The 23,897-nt window shown below is 54.1% G+C and overlaps 1 protein-coding gene across 16 annotated transcripts in view; it reads right to left on the reverse strand.

Moving 5' to 3' along the window:
* Positions 1-3,684: 3,684 nt before the first annotated feature.
* CCDC9B (coiled-coil domain containing 9B) overlaps positions 3,685-23,897 on the reverse strand; it is a 70,519-nt gene continuing 50,306 nt past the window's right edge. The window contains exons 1-12 of one of the 16 annotated variants that reach the window (XM_072738268.1): positions 12,583-12,730; positions 11,667-11,780; positions 11,287-11,394; positions 11,063-11,181; positions 10,524-10,676; positions 10,308-10,433; positions 9,480-9,658; positions 9,123-9,181; positions 8,490-8,543; positions 8,289-8,388; positions 7,659-7,701; positions 3,685-7,575 (exon numbers count right to left, since the gene is read on the reverse strand). In XM_072738268.1, the coding sequence (XP_072594369.1) occupies positions 7,036-7,575; positions 7,659-7,701; positions 8,289-8,388; positions 8,490-8,543; positions 9,123-9,181; positions 9,480-9,658; positions 10,308-10,433; positions 10,524-10,616 (1,194 nt within the window). In that variant the 5' untranslated portion in view covers positions 10,617-10,676; positions 11,063-11,181; positions 11,287-11,394; positions 11,667-11,780; positions 12,583-12,730 and the 3' untranslated portion in view covers positions 3,685-7,035. Of the gene's footprint in view, positions 7,576-7,658; positions 7,702-8,288; positions 8,389-8,489; positions 8,544-9,122; positions 9,182-9,479; positions 9,659-10,307; positions 10,434-10,523; positions 10,677-11,062; positions 11,182-11,286; positions 11,453-11,666; positions 11,781-11,876; positions 12,456-12,582; positions 12,868-23,897 lie in introns of those variants that run through there. The other 15 variants (XM_072738269.1, XM_025998461.2, XM_072738262.1 and 12 more) reach the window with 15 other exon arrangements.

The following is a 23,897-nucleotide window of genomic DNA, read 5'->3' on the forward strand; positions in this document are numbered from 1 at the left end:
CCTTCTTTTATTTTCCTCTTCAGCCTACACAATGGCTTTCTGTGAGAGGGCTTGGTAAGGCAGAACAGAAGGGAAGTGAAAGAGTTTCCAAGGTTCTTCTAGTCAGCCCCCCCTTTTGTATAGATGGTGACATGTGGCTTTTGCAGTTGCACACGGCTTCACACACTGGACCCATACAGTGTGTGTAGCAAAAGCCTTTTGGCCAGAACAGGGCTGGGTGGTGGGGAGCAAGGGTCAGAACAGCTTTATTTTCATGGGTTAGAAATTAGCAGCAAAATTGTCCATCAGCAAGGAGAGGTCTGCAAAAGGGGGTTACTTTCCTTGAACTGCTTTGAACCTGGATTGCCAGGATCATTTCTAGGTGTTTACTTCTATTAGACATTACTGTGTGCACTCACTCCCAGGCAGCCTGAGTTTGAAGGAGGAGATAATCCTCTCTTGTGAAGTTTTGGAGGGTAAAGGATCAGGAGTCTGCTAAGCTGTTTAGACTTGAGTCTGTGTTGGAATCATTTCTTTCCCCCATGATGCTGAGGTGCAGAGAAGTAGTTCTCTGAAGTTTTAAGCATAAAAAATACTTTTCTTCCTAACAGCTCTACATTTCTGCACAGTATGAGACCACAGCTTGGGAAGCTTTTCTGTCTACCTTGTTTTTCAATTTTCACTAGGGAATTCTAAGATACTGTGTTCTTCAGTTGAGTATTTATATCCTGTTTTGAAATGCTGAGTGGAGTGCATCTACTTGTTTCTACATATTTTTTAAGGGGAACTGAAAGGTCAGGTCCCAAGCTTTAGGGCTACCACAGCTATTTAAAAGGGGTAATAATTGTCCTCCCCTTCCTGTTGGCAGAGAATGGAGGTATTTCTGGAATTGCAGTGCAGTAACAAAAAGGGCCACAGCTGTATACTTTTTCTTTTTCTTGGCTCCCTCAGTAGAGGGAAGGACCATAGTGGCTTTGCTCATTTCACAGGACCAGTGCTAAGCTCAGTGCCTGGCACATTGTAATAGGTGCTTAGAGTTTGTTGATCACTGGGTTGATCATTGTGTTAGAATTGGCCCTAGTGGCAGTGTGGTGTTAGGGTTAGGAAAACCTGTATCAGGCTCTTTGTTCCCTCCAATAGCTAATTTAAAAAACATACATATTTTTTATCACACACCCAGACTCTTCCAGGCTTTCTATCCTAAGTACAGATAAAGCCATGGCTCCAAATATATACTGTGTACAAGAGCCACCTGGTCAGTAAGGAGCACCTGGACCAGATCAGTTTCCATATAAGCATTCTATAAACATTTGTTAAGCTACTACTGAGAGACTAGAAAATTCCCAAACAATTCTTGACCTCAAGAAATTTAGTCATGCCAACAAGAATCAATCTTTGTTACTGCCTGGTTTTCTTAGCTTGAATAAATCTGCTTTTATAGTAGCTTATCAGTTAAACAGAAATATGGTTCTAACTTTCCTAGAATATCTTCCATAAACCACTACCATTAATTCAAAAGCAATTTATTTAGTGCCTCCAGTGTGCCAACTGGGACTTAAAAGTCCCCAAACCAACTTGTCCAGAAAAGCAACTGCCTGGATTACCAAGGAATTCTTTTTTTTTTTTTTAAGATTTTATTTATTTATTCATGAGGGACACACACAGAGAGAGGTAGAAAGACACGGGCAGAGGGAGAAGCAGGCTCCATGCAGGGAGCCCGATGTGGGACTTGATCCCGGGTCTCCAGGATCAGGCCCTGGGCCTAAGGCGGCACTAAACCGCTGAGCCACCCCGGCTGCCCTACCAAGGAATTCCTTTTAAATATACCTCTTTCTGCTACCTTGGTGTTCAGAGTCCTGAATTGAGGTCTCTGCCCAGCTTGTGACTTGGAGGCCACCTCAGCTCCTTGCTGTGTGGGCAGCTCACAGCATGAAGAGGACCTGGGGAGTGGGGGGCGGGGAGGCAGCGTACTCTTATAAGAGACCCTGAACTGGAAAATAGGAAACTGAGAGACCCAGTAACGGCACTGGTTCCAGCCTTGGCCTGGCTTTTATTCTCTTAACCAAATGGGAATTCATGAGACCAGCTGGAGGTAATAGATGTGACAGGGCTTGGAGATCTTGGGAATAAAAGTACAATACATACAAAGGAGGTAATATATTTTCAAGTGAGCATCTGTCCCTCTGGGCAAATTGATGCCTGGAAAAAAACATGAAAGGGCAGGTAGTAGACATTACACCCTGTACCCAGACTATCAGTGTCAGCATCACCTGGGAGCTTGTTAGAAATGCCATGTGTTGGGCCCCATCCCAGTCTAACTGAAGGAGAGATTCAGAGGGTGAAGCCCAGACTAGCTTCCGGGTGATTCTGACACTAAAATCTGAGAACCATTGGCCCAGACTTTCCCTCTGATTCTGTAACTTAGGGTTTAGGTATTTCCGTTTTGATAGATGGCTACAAGGTAACTTTTGACCTTTTTTCTTGGTTGAGGCCAGCTGCCCTGCTGGAGAGAAAGGAAACACGGTATCCCCAGAGTTTGTAAGAAAAAGGGAAAAAGCCTGCATGATTGGGACTTTCTTTTTAAGGTGCCGGAGAACTTGTCCTAGAGAGCTCGTGAAGGAGGCAGGCCTGGAAGAGTCCTCTCTCCTCCCACAAAGGTACTGTTGTGTTTGCTTCACCTCCTGCCCTGAGGCCTACTGCTTCTCCAGTCAGTCCTTAAAAGGAGCAGTGGGTGCCACATTTGTTCTTTCTAGTGCCAGGTCTGTGCTATTTCACTTCACTGGCGTCAAGTAGATGCTTAATGAGAGGCTGTGACGTCGGCCAGCAGACTTGAGAGAAAGCAGCCCCAGTCTGTGCTTCCTGCAGCTCCTCTCCCTGCCTTCCTGGCCTCTGGTTCTCCCCTCAGTGAGGCTGTGGTCACCCTGGGGCAGTCCTCACTCACAAAAAGCTGCTTGCTGGGGTCTGATAAGTGACCGGAGAGGCAGAGTGAAGTAAGATCTTTAGTTTCTCCTATTTCCTTAACAATCCCCCTCCTTCCCAACCTAGTCTCCAAAATAAGAAGAGATAGATAGCCACATGGGGAATTTTGCCATTTCCTTTGTGGGTTTTTTGGGGGGCGGGGGTGAGGAGGTGGTGCTAGTACCATCCTTTCCTGTTATTCCTGTCCCTGAGGCCAGGGTTGGGGCTGGAGTTGACTGGTGGTCAAACCCTCCGAACTTGTGCCTTGTTAGATAGCTGGGAGTCCCAGTTATGTGTTCCTTGGCCATAAGAAAATACAGTCATGCTGTTCCTTGGGGTGAAAAAAACCTTCACTCTGGGAGGCATAGAGCAAACCCAACAAGGGAGTTTTGATTCTGGGGAAAATAATAAGCAAAGACTGTGGTGGGAGTTCAGGAGATTGCCACTGATGTAAAAAAAAAGAAAAGAGGAAACGCTGAGCTGTGAAAGTTGGTGTGCAGAGTTAAGGGAAATGCTTAGAACATCCTTATGATCCAGCCAGCAGGTGAAGTCAAAGACCCCAGTAAGAGCAGGGTCACTTCATGGGGCTCTTAACTCCAGTCGATTCCCCCAGGCAAATGAAGCTCACTGCCCTGGAAGGCTGAGTAAACCTTACAAACCATCCCTTGTTTCCTTGACATGTACCCACCCCAGTGAAGGTGAGACTGGAAGAGGAGGTAAAGGAGAAAATGGCAACAGTAGACAAGATCAAACCAAATAGCTACTTCATTTATTTGACACATACTGAGCGCGCCAGGCTGCTAGGCATGGAGCACCTACTCCATGGGCCGGCTGTGTTTTGCATACTCTTATGTTTAATGCTCTTGACAACCAACCCTTCAGGGTTGTTAGTGGCCCCGTTTCGCAGAAAAGAAAACTGAGGCTTTGGAGGTTAAACTTGACCAGCTGGCTGATGACAGACCTAGATTAAAAGTCAGTCTGTTGAATTCCAAGGCCCATGTTTGTTCCACTCTACTGCACTGCCAGTCCTCAAAAAACATACCTCCCTTGCAATATGGTGTGCTGCCCACCTCTGTACGGACAGGGCCGTCCCCTGCCCCTTCCGTCCTCCTTGTTAGGAGGCCTGAAGTAAAGCTGCCACCTCCCTACCGCTCTGCAGGCATCTTCCTTCTCCAGTCCTCCAGCTCTGTGCCTGGGTTCCTGATTGCTCTGTCTCATGAAGATCTTCCCATTTTTGAGGAGAGTCTTGTCAGTTGGTTGGAAAGGAGAAAGGCATCTAGGAGGAAGTCTCTCAGCCAGGCCTTTAAACAGAGGAGCCTGGAATTGCTACATGTAGGCTTCCATGACCCTGAGGTCTGTGGAGGGATGTCTGTGCTTCCCTCCTGCTCCATAGCTGGTTCCAGCCTCGGGGGGAGAGATGACCACCATAGCTGCTGGTTCCCTTATCCTGAGGAAGGGCTCCTTTTTTTGAGAAAAGCTCAGTGATACTTGCCTAGCACTAGGGTCTTCCTACAGTGAAGACGTCCTGGGCCAGTCTCTGTACTCTCCAACCCCTAGTGACTCCCAGGATGTCCTTTTTCCTGACATCCTTCTGGATGTTACCTTCAAGGAGAGAAGCCCCATTCCTCCATAGCCCTTCACAAGACAACTTTCTGTCCTGCATAGGTCCTGTTGTGAGGACTGAACTGTGATGCCCGAATTCTATATTCCCATCCCATAGTCAAACATATACTCTCTAATGAGGGCCCATCTGTACAGCTGGTAGCACTGGGGGGTTTAGGAGAAGTTTGTGAATCTTAGAATTCAAATTCTTGATCATGATCAGTTTTGGAGACATCTGAATTCAAGGGCTCTGCCTAAATCTGCTCTTTCCCAACTCCATCCTTTGGGAGTCATAGGTCAAGTCCAGGGTCATGCTCTAAATGCATATGTGTATGACTGGAGGGCAAGGGGGAAACTTGAGCTTAGAGTCATCCATCCTTACCTATTCTTGCCTCACAGGGGTCTTCTTCCCACATGCCTAAGAATATTTGTTAAGAGCCTTTTCAAATTCAAGCCTTTTCAAAATTCCTCTAATCAATCCCACACCAACATCTTCCACTTCCTTCACGACCTCCCATTCCCAACCAACTTCCTCAACCCCCACTACAGGAAGCTCACTACCCACTCACTGGCCTCTCAGGCATCTTCCCAGGTGTCTCAGCTTCCCACCCAACTCTGAAGCCAGGAAGCTTCCACTGGGTGGGGTCCGGGGCAGCCATGGGGGGGGGGGGGATCCCTGACTTGCCAGCAATGAGTCCTTAGAGTCTAGAGTCAGTCTGCCCCTACCTCTCCATACTTTCTAGTCCAAACCCTTACTACTCAACCTGTGGTCCAGGAACTAGCAACATAGATATCACCAGGAGCCTATTAGAAATGCACATTTCTGGGTCTACCACAGACCTACTGAATTAGAATCCGCATTACTCTGCACCTTAATATGTGAGAAGCAATCTGATCGGCTGAAAAGATACCCCTCCTCAGGCTTCCTGAGTAGAGGGGGTGGAGAAGGAGCCAGTGAGAAAGCCCCAGCTGTGACCCCACAGTTCAGCCCTCGCTTGGAGAGTGGAGGACCCCTGGGGATGATCATCTAGACACTCCCCAGAGAAGCCAGAGAGACTGGTGAGGCCTGGGACCCTCAGCAGAGAGGAACAGCCACTGCAGGGCCAAAGAGAAGGGGAGCAGTGGGGGCCACTTGGGGAGACCCAGGCAGGAGCTTGGGGGCAAAGGGCACACGTGGTGAGAAAGGAAGGGGCACCTGCCTTTTCAAGCAGAGGTGAGCTTGTTCTCTTCGGGCTCCTACCACCATCCCCAGCTCCTATCAGAGAGTGGCTTCTGCCGTGTAGCCTGGGTCTGCTGGATGACTGGGTTTCTCCCTCCCTCTTGCTGGCAGAGTCACCATCGCCCACCAGCTGCGCTGCTGCTAGTGGGTGCTCAGGAAATGTTTGTTGAATTGAGAGGAAGCCACAGCTTGTGTGGAGTCTGAATAATTCACCAGCCGTGGGCCTGGTTGGGGGTGGGTGGGGGGAAGAGAGACCAAGTAGGAAGGCAGAGTCCCGAAGTTGTCAGTTTCTCTGTCCCTTGTCTGAGTCCCTGCTTTTGAACGATGGTGGTGCAGGGGAGGTGGTGGAGAGGAGGAAAGAGGAGACACAGGAAATGGCCCTGGGCTGTGGGGCTCCCCTTCCCCCCTACCTTGATGCTGTCTTGATGCTACACCTGATGTCTGAACTGGGTGTGGGGGAGGCTATCCCCAATGATGAGCTCTTCTCCCACACTATGGGGAGAAGAGCCATTCCTCTTCCCACCCAACCCCACGCCATTTCAGTGAGGAGGCCTGTCCAGGGACCCTCTCTTCTGCAGAGGAGACCTGAGCTCTGCTCTTCTGTCCCCAGCTCTGTCCCTACCTGCTGTGGCCTCCCTTTCTTCAGAAAGAAGGAAAGAGCAGAAAGAAGGAAAGGCCTTAGCCTCTTCTTCCAGATAGGTGGGAGGCTGTCAGCAGATGACTGAGATTCCCCTGGTTTGGCCATTCTTTGAGTATGGCCAGGCTGTGAGACATCCAGGTGCCAGGCAGAAGCATGGGAAGGGCCCTAAGCCTGGGCTGGTCCAGCTGTGGAGGTGGCCTGCACCTGAGAAGCCAAAACCACAGCTGGAAAGAGAAGCTATGCCTTAGGGGTGACAGGCCAAGAGAGGAGAGCCAGGTTCTGAGTGCTTCTAAGCTTTGCTTTCTCATGGCAGGGAAGCTTGTGGCCTGGGTAGCAGTAGACCCAAGGCAGGGCTAGACAGCTTCAGGGACCAGATGTGGCATGAGAATACACCAGGAGCTTTACCTGCAGGTGAAAACACACCTATGGAAGGGATGTGCCCAGGGATGTGCACATGAGGTGCCCTCATAATGTCACACACACACACACACACACACACCCCGGAGAGTTTGCCCAACTGCTCAGCCAGACTGCCACAAGCCACCAGCATCCGAACACCCATTACACTCTAGAGTCCTGCCTGCATTCTTCCCTCCTCCTCTCCACAGCCTGGTCCCTTGGCCTACAGGAGCTTTGCTCAGCATCTTCCCGCAGGACCAGGCCCTCCTGTCCTGCTTCTTGCCCCTCCTGTGCCCCTTGCCCTTTGGCCCATTCCCCTGGGGGGCCTGCTTCGTGGTGCCAAGCCCTGCTGGGCCCCAGCCTTGCCACACCTGTCTTCTCTGAGCTCTGGGGGCCCTGTTCCTCCTTGTGGCTCAGAACAAGTCTGTAGTTCCAGCTCAGCCTGGGGGTCATTCCACCCCGGGAGCTGCTTGGAACCATCCAGTGAGGACACAGGGTTCTCCTGGGCCCCAGGCCTCGGAGAGAGTGCACGTACACTCTCCCTGGACCCAGGGCTACTGGCCCCTCCTAGAGAAAGGTCAAGGGGAACCAAGTCAGAGTGTTGTGGAGAGCCAGGGACCAGACTGGCTGCAGAGGCTCCTGACTCCCTCTTTGGCTCCCCGGGGGGTACTGGGGCTGGGCTGGCCCCTGGGGTGCTTTTGGCTCGGCCCAGCTCCATCCTGCTCTGCTTCTGGGAATGTCCCTCCTCGCTCCGAGTCTTTCTTGTACTTTGGCTTCTCTGAAACAAGAGATTGGCCCTGTTGGCTGCGGAATTCAGAGCTCATGTCCCTAGCCCACCCCGTCCTAGTCCCAAGCACCCACCTCCTGGTTCTCCAGCTCCTCCTTGTCTTCCTTTGTTTCCCACCTGTAGAAACACAGCGCATGGCAGGCCCTACTCCTACCCACCCCACCTCAGGTCAGTTGCTCTGTAGCTGTGGCCCGTGCTCCCAGGAGCAGCCAGAGCCCAAAGGTCTCTGAAGAGCCTCAGAGCCAGAGCAGTGCTCTGGGATGCTCCCCTTCTGGCCCGACCTTGTTCTGCAAATCCAGCCACTTCCTCTGAACGCCACCCACTCTAGCCCCATCCCAGGTCTCCAGCTGCTGTTTATGGCCAAGCCTACAGCACCTCGAGTTCCAGGGGGACTCTGGACGTGTCCCTGCCTGCACAGCCTGGGAAAGGCACGCCCGGTTTCCGGGGGGGGGAGGGGCGGGCAACTGCTGTAATTACTGCCGGCCTCCCTGGGCACCAGGCTCTCCCGCTGCTGCCTTTGCTGCCCGCCTCTCCCCAAACCTCATTAACCTGCTTCCAAGCAGCCCTCAGGCAGAAGGCAGCAGCCCCAGGGGCCGGAGCAGAAACCCCTACCAGTGTGGTCCCAACCTCCCAGGGGCAAGGGAGGTCCAGGAAATCAGGTAGCCCAGGGGCTTCCCCTGATTCTGCCCCCTGCCACCTGTTACCTGCGGGCCCTGCCAGTCAGCCTCTCTGTCCCCTGGGCTTTGCTTCGTGTGGCCGAGACCGCTGAGGGTCTGCTGGGTGGCCCACCCCGAGTAGTACCACCTGCAAGAGATGGTCCATGAATCAAGGAGAGAAGAGGGCCATGGCAGCCCGGCTCCTGCATCGGCTCACGCGACCCTGCTCCTCTTCCTCTCCCAACTCACCTTTGCCATCAAGACACAGTGGTGGGGGCTGTGACCTCCGGTGGCTCCTGGGGCCTAAGTGAGGCAAAGTAAGTGGAGAAAGAGTAGGGTGATGAAGGATCCAAAGCGGTAACACTAGTTCTTCCAGGATTGGGAAGCTGTCAGTCTTCCTCTTGGTCCAGGTGTGGGTTTTCTGACTCCCAAAAAGATGCCTGGTCTTGGGGTCAAAAGAGCTGGGTCCCTGTGCTCCCTTTGGCATTCCTGGTTGGTAGCTGGCTGAGTCTCTCCAGCCCCAGGTTCCTCGTGTGTAAAATTAGGACACTGGCAATTCTGAAAGCTCTTTTCCTACAACAGGTCGGGGGCAGGGAAACCAGAGCTTTCACCCAGGAGGCACCAACTTCGAAGGATCCCAGTGCAGACTTCCTTGTGAGCCTCCTCCCCAGACCTTCTGGGGTCAGAACCCAGTGTAGTAGCTCTGGGTCTGGAGGTTGGGACGGTGCCCTGGCTCTGATAATGGAGGAGAGGAAGGAAGATGTTATTCCTTGCCTCCTTCCAGCTCCAAAAATAAGAGGCACAGCAAGAGACAGAGAAAGGAGAGGGAGCATTGTGAGAAAAGCCAAGGAGGGGCAGGGAGTGAGGTGGGTATTGGCTCACCCCTGGTGCTGCCCACCCTGGCCAGGCCTTCTTCTCGAGGCTTGCTGGGGTCCTGTAGCCTATGGAGCCAGAGAGTCAGGCTGCTGTGGGGTGGACACGAGCTACAGCCAGACCCACACAGCCACTGCCTCCCCCAGCCCCAACCCCAGAACTGACGGCAGCAAAATGAAGGCAGACCCAAGAAAATGGGGAACCCGGTGCCCACCCTGAGCCCAAGGCCCAACCAGGGGGCCCAGGCAGACCCTTCACCACCCTGGGGAGGGTCCCACAAGCCCTCCAAGAAGCATCCTATGGTTAGTCCTACACCAAGCCCTGTAAGCATGTCAGTCCAACAAGCTGCCCGGCCCTGCCACCCACGTGGGCTTGGCCTTGTCCAGGTCCCATGGGCGGCGCCAGTCACCCTGTGCATCTCTGTGCCTGGCCACACGAGCCAGGTCAATCTGTTCCCGCTCCTGTTTCCACTGGGCATAGTCCCAGCCCACCTCCAAGGGTCCCTCCACCGGGACCAGGCCTGGACTCTGGGGCTCTCGAGCACCCTGCAAGGAGAAGACACTCAGCACCATGGGGTAGAAGCAGCAGGCAGCCCTGGTTTTGGGGCGGAAATCTGGATACTATCAACACCTTCCTCTCAAGGTTTTGCTGTCCCCAACTAAAAATGAAATTCATTCCATCTCTAACATGTCAGTTGCCATAGGCACGGTTTCCATCCACTTGTTAGCTCTGTCTTTTCGGCAAGTTACTTAACCTCTCTGTGTATCACTTCCTCATCTGTAGGAAGGGGCCTGTCCACTGGGGTGTTGCAGGGGTGTGTGCCCAGCCCTAGAGGGGAGCGGCTTCGAGCTGCTGTGATCGGGAGCCAGGACTAGGGGCTGCTGCCACCTAGAGGTCACACCTGGCACACAGCCAGTCGTCCTGCAGCCTCCAGGCCCACCCCAAGGTCCCCACATGTTGCTATCCGGAGATCCAGTTAGGGTAAGGGGCTGACCTCCGGCCTGGCCTACCCTGTGAGGATAAGGCCCACCCAACGTGGAGGCTGGCCCAGAGAAAGGAAGAAGGGGTGGGAATTCTCGCTGGTGCTGCCTGGACCACGTCCCCACAGATGGGGGATATAGGTGACTCAGCTTCTCCGCCGCCCCCAGATGGTGACTGCCACTTTCACGTCCCCATCCCCTCTTGAAGATGTACTTTCCGTGCAGAATCCGAGCTGACGGCCATCTGCAGGGAGGGAGTCCGGCCCAAGCCCCTTCCACGTGACCCTCCTGCCCCCTGGTTCCTTGCTCTGGTGGGCTTCGCACTTACGATCCGCTTGGCCTGGGAGCGGGGGAAGGGTGGGCAGTGTGGCACAGCCAGGTAAGAGGAGGCTGCCAGCCTGATACCTAGGCTTCCCCCTACCCTGCTCACCTCAGCTTTGTTTTCCATGGTCACAGCCAGCTCCACCCGCTCCCCCAAGCAGAAAGTACCAGTGTGGTCCTCCACCCCCTCATCCTCAAGCATTTCACTGGCTGCTCCAGGTTTGAGGGATCTTGCCCAGTTCCGGCTGACCACCCGCTTCTCCTGCAGAACGAGATGCCATGCCTCAGACCACGTGGGCCACACTGAGCAGGAGCTGGGACTGAGTCCTTTGGGGAGGTTCCCCAGGCTGGGTTCCAGCTCTGGCCCTCCCTGGAATGCTCATAGAGGAGCTGACTCCATGGGGCATTCACATGCCAGTAGCATTAGGTTATCCGGGGCCTGGGGCCACCCAGGGGCCCAAGATGCCACAACAGCCCGTCATCTCAGAGCTGAAAATCCAGAGCACTCAGACAATGCGGCTTTGTCCTTCAGATACTGCTCCTGGCATTCAGCCCCCCTCCTCTGTCCCTCTGGGGTTTGGGGTTTAGGAGTGGCCTGTGATTTGGTGCATGGGTGCCGGGCTGGGGTGCCCTAACTTTCACATTCACCTGGAAAAGGGTATGAGGAAGGTTCTCTTTGGTGGCCTTGCAGCTGTGGCCCTTGGGGGTCAGGGGACAGCAGTGGGCTGGGCTGTATAAGGCTGGGAACTGAAGGGTAAGCCTCAGAACTGTAAGTGGAGGAAACAGAGGAGCAGGAGCAGTTGTCCTCCTCTGACACGGGCTGGGCCTCCACCTCCTTGCCACCCCACCCTATTTCCCTGGGTGGGGCTTACGCCGGGAACCTGGCTGATAGTGACAATGAGGCCATCAGGTCGGAGGAATTCCGGTGTGGTCACGGCCATGCCCCCCTGCTCCGCCTGCCGCCGGTCCTCTTGGATCTCCTGCGGGAGGGCCCGGGGTCAGCACAGGCCATGGCCCCCCAGACGCACACAGACAGGCCTACACAGAGAGACACCGATGGGACACCAGGGGGCAGAGGCACCGCATCACAGAGTCCCCAGGATGCTCACAGAGTTTCTGAGTTGGCCCACAGCACTGTAACCCGGCCCCTGGCATAGGGCCTGCGGGGAAAGACCGCCACGCAGCGGCCTGTGGGTCAGACAGGGAGTGCCAACCCGGTCGGTCCTCCCAGCCCCCGTCACGGCCCACTCACCTGGTACCTTCGTAGTAAGGCTTGGTTCTTCTTTCGAAGGGCAACTATCCTCCGATCCAGCTCGGCATCCTTCTCCTCCTGCCTGTTCATAGGTGACTCGGCTCCGTGAGACCCCTGCAGAGGGCAGGGTTCCAAGCTCCTGACTGCTGGCCGGGCCCATCCCTTATCCGGCCCCTAACTTTCACATTCACCTGAGAAGCACGTTCTTACCGCGAACAGACCCCAGCCCCAGAGCTAGGCTTGCAAAGGGAGATGGCACATGGCAGGCCCCAAGTCCCCACCCTCCTAGCTTGTCTGCCTGTCTCTCTGCTGCCTCAGGGGCTCAGGTCAGGGCCTTATACCCAGGCCTGCAGCTCCCAGCAGTGGGCTGCCCCTCCCCCGGGCTCCCCAGGGAGAGCCACTGCTGAGCAGAGCCTGGAACAAGAGTTATAAATGGCTCTGGCAGCGGAACCTGCCGTGACTGGGAAGTTGCCAGGGGATTCAGGAGGTCGGGGTGGGAGGGGGGAGAGCCGTTTGGCTCCCAGGCCCAGAACCACAGTAAAGAGAGGCCCCTGCTCTGTCCCAGGCTCCCAGGCCCTGGGCCCTACTCCCCAGGCTTGTGCCCGGCCTGTGGGAAAGGGCCGCTCCCCGAGCCCAGCCTCTCGGTGCAGGAGAGAGCCAGTTCCACCGGCAGGCCCAGTCCGGAGCCACCCTAAGGAAGCCGAGCCTCTGCCCTGAGATCCCCGTCTCTCTCCCTGTCTGGCTGCTGGGCCTCCGTTGTAGCCACACGCCCCTGCCCAGCCCCCCACCGGCCTAGGCACAGGCCTCTTCCTCCCAGGCCCAGCTGTTCCCAGCTGCCCCCAGAGTGTGACTGCCTGGTGTCCCAGCCTCCTCCCAGCCCCAAGAAGCCCCCCACCAGAGGTGAGGTGCCACTCACAGCTGAGTGCATGGCAACAGTGGGCACCGAGAGAATTCCAGAGCAGCCCCAGGGGAGCCAGAGCAGGAGGGAAGCTGGAGCCGCAGAGCGACCGGAGCCGGAGCCGGGCCTCTGCTGGCCTCTCCCTGCCGGCTTCACTGCACAGCACACGAGATCATGTTGTGATTACAAAAGACTCCTCTGGGCTCCTAGCCAGGAATGCGCGCCGCCGCCCCCACCCATGCACTCTCAGAGGGCAAGGACCAGGGCACTGCCCTGCCCAGCACCTCTCCCTGTCCTGCCCCAGTGTCCCCAGAGACACAGGCAAGAACCTCTCTCTGTTGGCTTGAGCCCACACAGGGGGCCAGGCTGCCCCAGGCCCTGCCTTCTCTGAGCCCCTAGACCTAGCGGAGCCCCAGCCTGGACCGACCTGCAGATGGACAGGCAGCCAACATGTGCCTCTGTCCATCCCATCGAGCCATCGGCCATCCCAGTCTGAGGGCCCCCACCTCACATGAGCCTCCCCTTACTGTGCTCATCAGCTCTGGTTTACATAATTTGAAGGGATCAAAAAGCCCACCACCCCTCCCACCAAGGCCACCAAATCCAACTACGTATCTGAAATAACACCATTAGTCATTCCTTTAGGTTGAACGTTGTCTTCCCTGTATTTTAAAGAACAACCGCTCCTGAGAGGCTCGGCTGTTCGAGTCTTTCCTTGGTGTGGGGAGCTGAGCCTTCCTGCATGGCACGTGCAGAGCTGGGCCAACAGGCTTCCCCACTCAGGGTCCTACTTCTGGGCCCTTCCTGGCATTGCTCTCCGGGACTGGCCTTTCAGCCTCTCCCACCCTCAGAAAAGAAGTAGACTTTCTCAGGAAAATGTCTCCCCAAATCAGCTGAGGCTGCTCCCTCTGCCCAAGAGAGCAGCTTGCCTGGCAGTCCCACTCTTGGAGCCTCCATGAGCTGGGGCTTGTGGTGCTGGGGGGCCAGGTGGTCTCTGTATAAGGGCTACCTGTGGTCTCTTTCAATAGCTTTAGGGCCCCAACCTCCAAGCCCTAAAGGGAGAGTCAGAGGTTCCTACATCCCCCATGTCCCTGATTGGCCAGACCTGTTTCCTTAATTCCATGCTGTGTCGCCAAAGCAGAAAGCCCTGTTGCCCTCTATCCTACCCAGCCCAGCCCAGTCAGCCAGAGTTTCAATCTCTGCTCCCTATGAATCATCTCTTCCTGCCCCCCTCCCATCCTAACCAAGGGGAGCCACTTTCCTGGTACCTTCACACAGTACCCTGACCCCACACCCAATATCCTCAGCCCCAGAGTCCCCATCCTGCTTGGAAATGCCACCACATTCTCTCTTCCTTTCCTGTCGGATGTTCCCACTGAGTCAGACTCCCAGCAATGGTGACGTACTCAGGCTCCTCTCCTGAGTCTCTCTCTCTCTCTCTCTCTCTCTGCCTTTCGGTCCTTCTCCCACCCTCTTAGAGTACTGCCTTGAACAGGCTGCTGAGTTCCAACCTAGCTCCCGAAGGCCAGCAGCAGGGCCCTGGTGGGGTGACAGCCCAGCTTCCCACCACCTGCCCCACACCTTGGGGCCTGCCCAGCACCAGCCTGGGATGGGGAGATGCACCTGCTGAGACCTAATGTTCTGTGTCACCTTTGGAACCCAGGCTCCCACACCAGGTTGGAAGCAGTGGAGCATAGTTAGAGGAGGCTACAGGGGCTAGCTAGGCCAGATCATTCATGCCCCTCACTCCTGTTCCCAGCCAGAGTCCAGGCAGGACAGCAGCAGGGGAGCCGGAGGTGTAGATAGCAATCCAGCTACCCCTCTGGAAGGGCCTGCAGAGAGAGACTCTCCTAACCCAGTGGCAAAGGCCTCAGGCTGCAGGCCCACGTGCTGTGATAGGACCCACCACTGACCAGATAGGGCCTCCCAGTCACTAGCCCTGTGCTTCCCAGGTGTTACACATGTCATACCTCAGAGCATCCCTTCCATTCTCCTATATTCTCCTGAGTCCAAGGTGTGTTTATCTGCTCCTCCACAGGACTGAGGCTCTCCAAGAACAGAAATGGTGTGCCAAGTGCCTCCGGATCCCTAGGGCCTGGCCCCGGGCCCTTATAAACCACAGGCAATCCCTCAGCGCTTGCAGAGCAAATACGGAGTGAATAAGCCATGCTGTCCTGTGGAGGGCCATCGGGATCCCATGCGTTTGCTCTGACCGCCTTTCTCGGCCCAGAACACAGGGGCTCTGAGTGAGGCCACAGGCGGTGAAGGCCCCTGGCCTGGGCAGGTAGGGGACACCAGGCCTCGGTTGCTCGGCGCCGCCACTAGAGGACAGCAGAGTCACAAGGCCTGATGAGGTGGGGGTGCTCTTCTACTTCTTCCCTCTGGCTTCCCAGCTCCTCTCCCTGGAGTCTCTTTAATCCCCAGGCCGGAGACTCCTGACTGTGCCACACTAGGAAGCCCCGCACTTGTAGAAGCCTTATTTTATTGATGAGGAGGCCCAGAAAGGTAACACCATCTGCCCAGGCCACATAGCCTTTTGTGTCACACATGAGACCAGAAGCCAAGGCACCTGCCATCCAACGAAGCACTCTCCTGCCCCCCACCCCCAGGCTGCCCCCCCAAAATGCTGTTTCCACAGAAACTTCACCCTGTGCCCTGGTCCTCTCTGCTGAGGTGAGCCTGTTGTCCTTGCACCCCAGCCATAGGTCCTGATCACACATCTTTTCCCTGGCGGGTCCCCCACCCTCTCAGGTAGCCTGCCAGCTGGGCCCACAGCCCCACACCTGGAGTGAGCCATATTTGAGGTTTTTGTTTGTTTGTTCAAGATTTTATTTATTTATTTGAGAGTGAGAGAGCTGGTGCATGCACAAGCAGAGGGAGGGGGAAGCAGGCTCCCCACTGAGCAGGGAGCCTGATGTGGGACTCCATTCCAGGGCCCTGGGATCATGAGCTGAGCTGAAGGCAGACGCCCAACTGACTGAGGCACCCAGGCGCCCCTGGAGTGGACCATATTCAGATGGTATTTGTGGTCTGTGGTCCATAGAACCAGAGCCCGTCCTGAAGACAAGATGGCTACATGTCTGGAGATTGTCACTGAGGAGGAAAGAGGAGAAAGGCCTGCAAGGGAGGAAGGGACCGTCTGGACCACACACCGAGACTGGGGGCACAGACCCGACAGAGGCCTCGCTCATGGGCCTTGTTCACTGCTTCCAGAATGGCTACCCTGTCCATGGCTGACTAACAACATACAAGCGCTCCAGCCTTTGCCCTTCCTCAGCCTTGTCACAGATGAGGCAGAGAAGGATGGGAGAAGCCAAATTAACTTCCCCTTCACTGGCTGTATGGCTTTAGGTAAGTCCCTTATCTCTCTGGTCCTCCTCTGTAGGATGAGGTGTACATACCCCTCCCAGCCAATGGCAGATGAAATGAAGTAACATGTAACATCCATATCTGGAGCAATGTGTGACCTGGAGTAAGGTTTAATTAGTTTTCTTCTTTCCTCAGGTAACCATGATAGCTACCTTCTGGATGCTACCACTACAGCATCCTTTGAGGGGCCCCAAAGGCTGCCTCTTGCCATCCTGCTGGGATCTGGACACACTGAAGCCTTCTGAACTTCTTCTCTTTTTTTTTTTTTTTTAAGATTTTATTCATTTATTCATGAGAGACACTGAGAGAGAGACACAGGCAGAGGGAGAAGCAGGCTCCATGCAGGGAGCCCAATATAGAACCCGATCCTGGGACTCCAGAATTATGCCCTGGGCTGAAGGCAGGCGCTAAATCGCTGAGCCACCCAGACATCCACCCTCTGAACTTCTGAAGCCCACTTGAGACCTGGTGTGCAGATGCTGAGGCACCCCCCAGCATCTTCTCTGAGCCTCCCTTCATGTGGACCCCTGCCCACAAATCCTCCAAGGCCAGGTTCCTGCCCCACCCTCTGCAGGGAGTACCCCCCTCCCATGTCTGCCCCCTCTGAAGTCCCAGACTCTGGCTGTCATCTCTGGCCAGCTAGCTGCCCTGTGCTTTACCTGCCTTTCTTCCAGCAGGAGAACAAAAAGGCCCAGTTCCAGGTTCACATCCCAGTGCCCAGGAACCATTCCTGGCTGGAGCCGAACGCTCAGAGGTCACCGGTGCCACCTTCCCAGCTCTGGGTGTGTGGATGAGTATTGAGGAGGATGGGCAAGGCTGGATTGCTTGAGCACCCAGAAAATAGGCAGGCAACTTTCCAAATGGGAAAGATCAAGAGGGTGGCTTAAAGATTCCTGGGTTTCCTCTCCTGCAAAGCCAACCCCATCAGGGCCATTCCTGGCTCAAGAAGTTGCTGTCCTGACTCCTACTGACCTGAGGTCTGTGTGCCAGCCTCTCAGGGCAGGCCAGGCCTACACGTGGGTGGGGAGAACTCAGAGTACATGAGGTAGGGCAGGAGGGACAAGCCCTGGCCAGGCTCCAGCCACTGGGGACAGTCTGGACCTCACCTCTTCCAAGAACACACATGCCAGAGCAGGGTGGAGCTGAAGACCTTTGAGGCAGAAGGAAGCAGAAGGAAGGCTGCTCTGGGGTCCCACTCCTCCTCTGCTTTCCAGGACACACCCAAGGCTGGGACACTACGAGCTTCCCAGCTCCTGGCCCACCCGTGAGAGATGAGCCCTCATGTGGAATGAACCCCTGGGGTCTCCCTTTTTGGGGTGGGGGAGTGGGAGGCTCCTGTGGTGAGGGCAAAGGTGACTCACTGTGTTCTCCCAGGACCCACCCCTCCCCCCACCCCCAGAGCTGCCCACAACCAGAAGCCGAGTGAGTGACCTAAGAGGTGAGGGCCCAGATGCCACCTCAGAGGCACTTACCGACACCAGGCTGCATTAGCCTGAGGCCAGGGCAGCACAGGGCTCAGGCCCACCATAGAGTTTTCCAGCTGAGCTTCAAGGGGATGGTCGTGAGAGGGCATTCTGTAGATGCATCCCCGGAAGAGGCAGTGGCACGAGCAATGGGGTGTGTTCAGATCCTGGAGGGAGGGGTCTGGGCCAGGCAGAGCAGAGCAGTGGGGGTCCAGGGAAGAGTGAGCAGGGGGTCCGGGAGCATTAGCATGGGGTCAGGTGCAGTGGAGATGGGGTGGCGGGCTGGGGGCCCAGACAGCATCAGAGACTCAGGCCTACGGGTCTTCATGAATGTGGGGAGCAGGCCATGTTTGCCCACATGCACCCAGGGGGCTCTCTCCTCTGGGCAGGCAGGGAGGCTGGAATGCTGCTGGCACAGGACAGGCAGGCTCTGTCCCCCACTTGACGCTCATCTCAGGGGCCTCCCGAGGAGGGAAGGTGTGCATGCTCTCTAGGCACAGGGAAAAAGTCTGTCATGGTTTTGAGGGGTGGAAAGAAGGATGGAGGGATCCCTGGGTGGCTCAGCGGTTGAGTGCCTGCCTTCGGCTCAGGGTGTGATCCCGGGGTCCAGGATGGAGTCCCACATTGGGCTCCCTGCATGGAGCCTGCTTCTCCCTCTGCCTGTGTCTCTGCCTCTCTCTGTGTCTGTCATGAATAAATAAAATAAAATCTTTAAACAAAAAAAAAAAAAAAAAGGAAGGAAGGAAGGAAGGAAGGAAGGAAGGAAGGAAGGAAGGAAGGAAGCCTAACAGGAGGCAGAGGAATTGATGAGAGCTGGCCTATCCCACTGAGAAGAGGGAAGGGCCTTTGGCACAGCCAGGGTGGCATGCCCCTTCTCCAGCCTGGCAGCTCCAAGACAGGAAAGAATAACCTGGGTGGAAGAGAACATGTTGAAATGCCTGGGATACTATGTTCCCAGCAGGGAAAAGGAAACAGCTCTGGGTAGAGGGAAAAGCAGGGTGACCAACTGTCCTGGCTTGCCTGGCCTGGTCTGGTTTTGGCACCCAAAGTCCTGAGTCCAGAACACTCCTCCATCCCAGGCAAACTTGAATGTTTGCTCATCTTAGAGGAAGAAGTATTGCAAGAAGCTGGATCAGAGAGGTAATTTCTCAAGATCCCCTCAGTAAAATACTCAGTGATGCCAGAAGCCAAAAATAGTGATATGTCCGGCGGGAAGGTCCAAGTGTGAGCAAGGGCAGGAATGGTGCAGCCATGGAGTCCACAGTCATCGGTGCTGATACTAACAATAATAAGACACTGTGTTTGGGCACGCGGTTGGGCTCTGCACTGGGTGTGGAGCCTGCTTAGGATTCTCTCTTTCCCCCTCTCTCTGCACCCCCTCCAAGCACACTCACACGTGTAGGGGAAGGGGCATGTGCTTGCTCATGTTCTCTCTTAAAAAAAAAAAGACACATGAACTTATATACAACCCTGGCAAAGGCCTCACACCTGTGATATCATTTGATCTCATCAACTTTGAAATCTGTGAAATAACTAGAGCAGGTGTTGTTAGCTTCTTTTTGGAGATCAGGGTCAGTGACCAGCCCCGGAGTCTCTGTGGTGGGGTGGGGGTGGGGGGTCTCCTCCCCACTGCACCTGCACTGCATCACTGAGGCTGACGCCCAGCCCTGCACACTCTCTCTGGTGCATGCCCAGCACCAGCCACCTTTGCCCTGTTGCCCTGAGAAACCTGTCCACACAAACTGTGTAAAGATGCCTGGCTCTCCTGCTTCCCTCTCTACCCACAGGGAAGCCCAGGAGCAGGGCACCTTGCTGGCTCTGCTGCCAGGGGTTCTGGGTCACAGCAAGTGACATCCTGCCTTCTCGGCCTTCACTGACAGCACCCTCCCTGAGACCCTCCACCCACAACCTACTGCTAAGGGAGATTCCCTTCCTCCATTCTCCTCCCTGAGCCCAGCTGCTGCCCCCAGAAATGTCTCCTCTTGCTCCTCAGAGTCCTTTCTTCTTCACTTGTGACTTTCTGGCAGGGAAGATCCCCTCTCTCAGCCAGACAGTAAGGCCAAGCACTCAGTGAACATTCACCCTCTCTAAGGGATCATACCCAAGGGAAGAGGGGACACACTCATGGTTGAGGCTCTGCTCACACATCTTAGGGTTGGGCAGGAGAGAATCCATGCACATTATACTCTGTTATAAATTCACCCTGCCGTGGCCACCACTGCTATGGGCCTCCCCACCTGCTACAGGCCTCCTGCACCCCCTGCTCTGGCCACTCTGACAATCCTAAGTTCTCTGTCCATCCCATCAAGACAGGTCCACCACCTTCTTCTGCCCAAAGCCTCCCACAACCTGCCTTTAGGACTTGGATCTGAGCTCAGACCCTGACTCCGGAGATGTTGAGAACAGAATCTGGAGCCCAGGGCTCTGGGCCCCCTCTGCACTCCTCAGCCCTTGCAGCCCCATGGGGGGGGGGTCCCTGAGGATACAGGCCTTCTCCTTTCACCTTCCTGCCAAAGGCTGGGGGGGTGGGGGTCATACCATCAGAGTCCCCAAATAGGAAAAGGTGGATTCCCAGAAGAATAGGGCTTACAGGGCTATGGAGGCGGGAGCATGGGTGGATGCAGGCAGTGCCATTCCCACATGGGCTGGAGGGTGGGACACTGCAGGCACTACAACTCTGTCAACTTCCTGGGACTCCCTGCCCTCTGTGCCCTGGCGCCCTGAAGGCGCACAATTGTGCGCGTGATAGATTAATAACCCCCCACCTTCTCAAAGCCCTTTGCCCATGATGCTACCAGAGCAGGCTGGAATTTCTCTGAAGAGCATTCCAGAAAAGCAAGGAGAAGAGGCCCAGGCTCTGGATCAGGCGGTCCTGAATGGGCCTAACTATACATTGCCTGGGTGACTTCAGGCAAGTTTCTTAATTTCTCTGAGTCCTGGCTTTTTTTTAATCTCATAAAAGAGGGGGAAATAAGAACACCTTTCTCCTGGAGCTGATATGAGATCATTGATAGTGTAAAGGCACCTGACACAGAAATATTTTCCTTTCTTGTCCACGATAGAAATAAAGGAGAATCACTTTTTCCTTCTCTCCATTTTCCAAATCATTTTCTTTTTTTTATTTTTAAGATTTCTTTATGTGAGAAAGAAGCTCCTGAGCAAGTGAGGGAGGGCTGGGGGGGAGGGGCAGAGGCAGAGGGAGAAAATCTCAGATTCCCCGCTGAGTACAGAGCCCACCAACATGGGGGCTTGATCTCATGACCCTGAGATCACCCTGAGATTGTGAACAGAGTTGAAATCAAGAATAACCCATTGAGCCACCCAGGCACGCCTCAAATCATTTTCTTTCTTTTTTTTTTTTAAATAAGATTTTATTTACTTACTTGACAAAAAGAGAGCATGTACGCAGGGCAGGGAGTGCAGAGGGAGAGGGAGAAGCAGGCTCCCCACTGAGCAGGGAGCCTGATGTGGGGCTGGATCCCAGGACCCCAGAATCATGACCCGAGCTGAAGGCACTTAACCAACTTAACACTTAACCAACTAAACCACCCAGACGCCCCTCAAATCATTTTCTGGTCTGGTTATGTTACTTTGTTTTTACAGCTCTTAACAGAGACCAAATTGACATACCATAAACTGCACAAATAGTGCAATTTATTACATGCCATGTGTATACTCCATGAAACCATCACCACGATCAAGATAACAAATATACTCCTCAAAACCCAGAGTGTCCTCGCGTCTCTTCTAATGGCTTCTTCTAGCTCCTCCCAATTCCTACCACATTATCCCCATGCAACCACTGATCTGATGTTGTTAGTTCACATTAACTAGAATTTTACATTTTAGAACTTTCTAGACATAATTATACACGGTATATTCTTTTTTTTTTAAGATTTTATTTATTTATTCATAGAGACAGAGAGAGAGAGGCAGAGACACAGGCAGAGGGAGAAGCAGGCGCCATGCAGGGAGCCCGACGTGGGACTCGATCCCGGGTCTCCAGGATCACACCCCAGGCTGCAGGTGGCGCTAAACCGCTCGGCCACGGGGGCTGCCCCACGGTATATTCTTTATGTCTCGCTTCCTTCACCCAGCATAGTGATTTTGAGAGTCAGGCATGTTCTGACATGTATCAGCAGCACATCCCTTTTTATTGCTGTTCCATTGAATGCAGGCCCCACAATCTGCTTATTCGGCCTATTGATAGACATTTGAGAAATGTCCAGTTTCCAATTTTAGCTACTACCAACAAAGCTACTATGAACCTTCAAGTATAAGCCTTTGTAGGACCTGTTTTCATTTTTCTTGGGTATGTTGTTTTTTCTTTCTTTTTAAATCGGACATGTTACCTTTTTAAAAATGAATGTAATGCAGTTCAGGTGCAGCCAGCCCAGCCAGGTTCTTTATCGGGAGGCCTGGCGACAGCAGGCTTCAGTTTTGCCAGTACTGGGAGCCCGACAGTTGCCTGCCGAGGCTTGGGACCCTCCTTGGTTTTATGGCACCTCCTTCCCAGCCGGTTGGGGTAAAGGGTTGTTCTCCCTTCCCCAAAACCTGCTCCCTGACCCTCACCCCCACACATCCTGCTTCCAGCTGCATTTTGCCCAGATAAAGGTTAGCCCATCCCCCCTGTTCCTCCACACCCTCTGCCCATGCCCCTCCCGGTGTACCCATCTCGCCCCTCCCCACCCTATACAAATACACCTGAGGGCAGACAGAGCCTCCAACTTCCTCGGCTCCTTGCTCTGTGCTCTCCGGTAAGGCTCTGCTGCCAGGCCCGGGGACAGGGGCTCTCTGTGCAGGTGTGTTGTGGGTGTGTGTGGTTGTGCTTTCTCCATGTGTGCATGTGTACTGAATTCGAATCTATGCCTGTTTCTGCTTGTGTGGGTGTCATCCACCTGTGTGTGTTGCTCGTGCCTCATGAGCACGGTGTGGGTCTAAGTGCCATGTGCCCGTGGATCTGCACACGCGCCTGCCCGCCTGCCCTGCCACCACTGCAGGCCATGCCCCGGTGCCTCTGCCAGGCCAGGCAGAGGGGCTCCCTGAGGGCCGAAGGGAACCAGGTGTGCAGGATCCTCTTCAGAGGGACCTTCACGCCAGCTCCTGCCCTTCAAGCGCCTTGGCCCGAATTGGGGAGAGAAAGTCCAAGGCTCATCTTGTTTTTCCTAATTGAGATTTAATTGACAGAACATAATATTAGCTTCAGGTGTCCAGCAGTTTATACCTTTTGACCCCCCTGCACCCATTTTGCATCTCCACCCACCATCACCCTCTCCAGCCACCTGCCACCAACCACTGGTCAGTTTTCTGTGTGTATGAGCTTGGGGACTTTTGAGGGGTTTTTGTTTGTTTTAGGGTTTTTTTTTTGTTTGTTTGTTTGTTTTTGTTTTTTTTAGATTCCACTTATAAGTGAGATCATATGGTATTTGTCTTTCTCTGATTTTCTTTGAATAAATACCCAGAAGTGGAACTGCTGGATCATGTGGTAGTTCTATTTTTAATTTTTGGAGGAACCTCCCTACTGTTTTCCGTAGTGGCTGCACCAGTTCACATTTCTACCAATAGTACATGATGGTTTCCTTCCCTCCACATCCTCACCAACACTGGTTATTTCTTTTTGAGAACAGCCATTCTGACAGGTGTTAAGTGACAACCTCATCGTGATTTTGATTTGCATTTCCCTGATAATGAATGTTGTTGAGCATCTTTTCACGTACCTGTTGGCCATCTGTATGCCTTTCTTGGAAAAATGTCTACTCAGATCTGCTCATTTTTTAACCGGCTTGGATTTTTCCTCCTTCTTCCAACTTAACCAGGCTTAAGCTTTTCTTTATCACCCCCTTCCCTAACCCCAGCCTCAAGGATCTCTTCCAGACTCATTGCTCACTAGGGGAAAGATCAGGGGCCAGGAAGAACCATTGGCATAGCTCAGAGGCTGACCTCAGCTGAACATTTGTGGTACAAGTAGAAGCCAACAAAAATGGGTGACTCAAGAGGTGCAAGGGGTCGAGTCTGCTGTATTAGGGATGTGTGTGTGTGTGTATCATCATTTGTGCTTGCACATTCAACAACCATGTGAGTGCCAAGGAGCCCTGATGTCAGGCATTTAGTCCTTTTGTCATATACTATAGTCTGACTTAGGAGTCAGAAAAAAACGAATGTATTATATGTGCACAGGGTCCATTCTGGGTTGTTCATTGTGACCTATGTGCCAGCCCCAAGCAAGACAAATCCAGCCTTGGCACCAAGGCACATCAGCAGCTCCATCCAATGAGAGTACACTTGTTGGAAAATGGCAAACTGGCTCAGGCCCCAAGCCTCCCACCAAGTTCCAACTCTAGTGGGAGGAGGTAGGAACAGGCAGCTAGGGCCCTGGAAGGCTTTCAGTTCACTTGTGCTGAATCCCCCAGAGGCCCTTACAACCCCAACCTGCTCTTCTCTGTTCTTGGTACACTGTTCTCTCCAAGCCTCCCTTTCCCTCCTTTATCCCAGGTGTCTACA

The sequence above is a fragment of the Vulpes vulpes genome, chromosome 15 (genome assembly GCF_048418805.1).
Source record: "Vulpes vulpes isolate BD-2025 chromosome 15, VulVul3, whole genome shotgun sequence".
Taxonomy (NCBI): Eukaryota; Metazoa; Chordata; class Mammalia; order Carnivora; family Canidae; genus Vulpes; species Vulpes vulpes.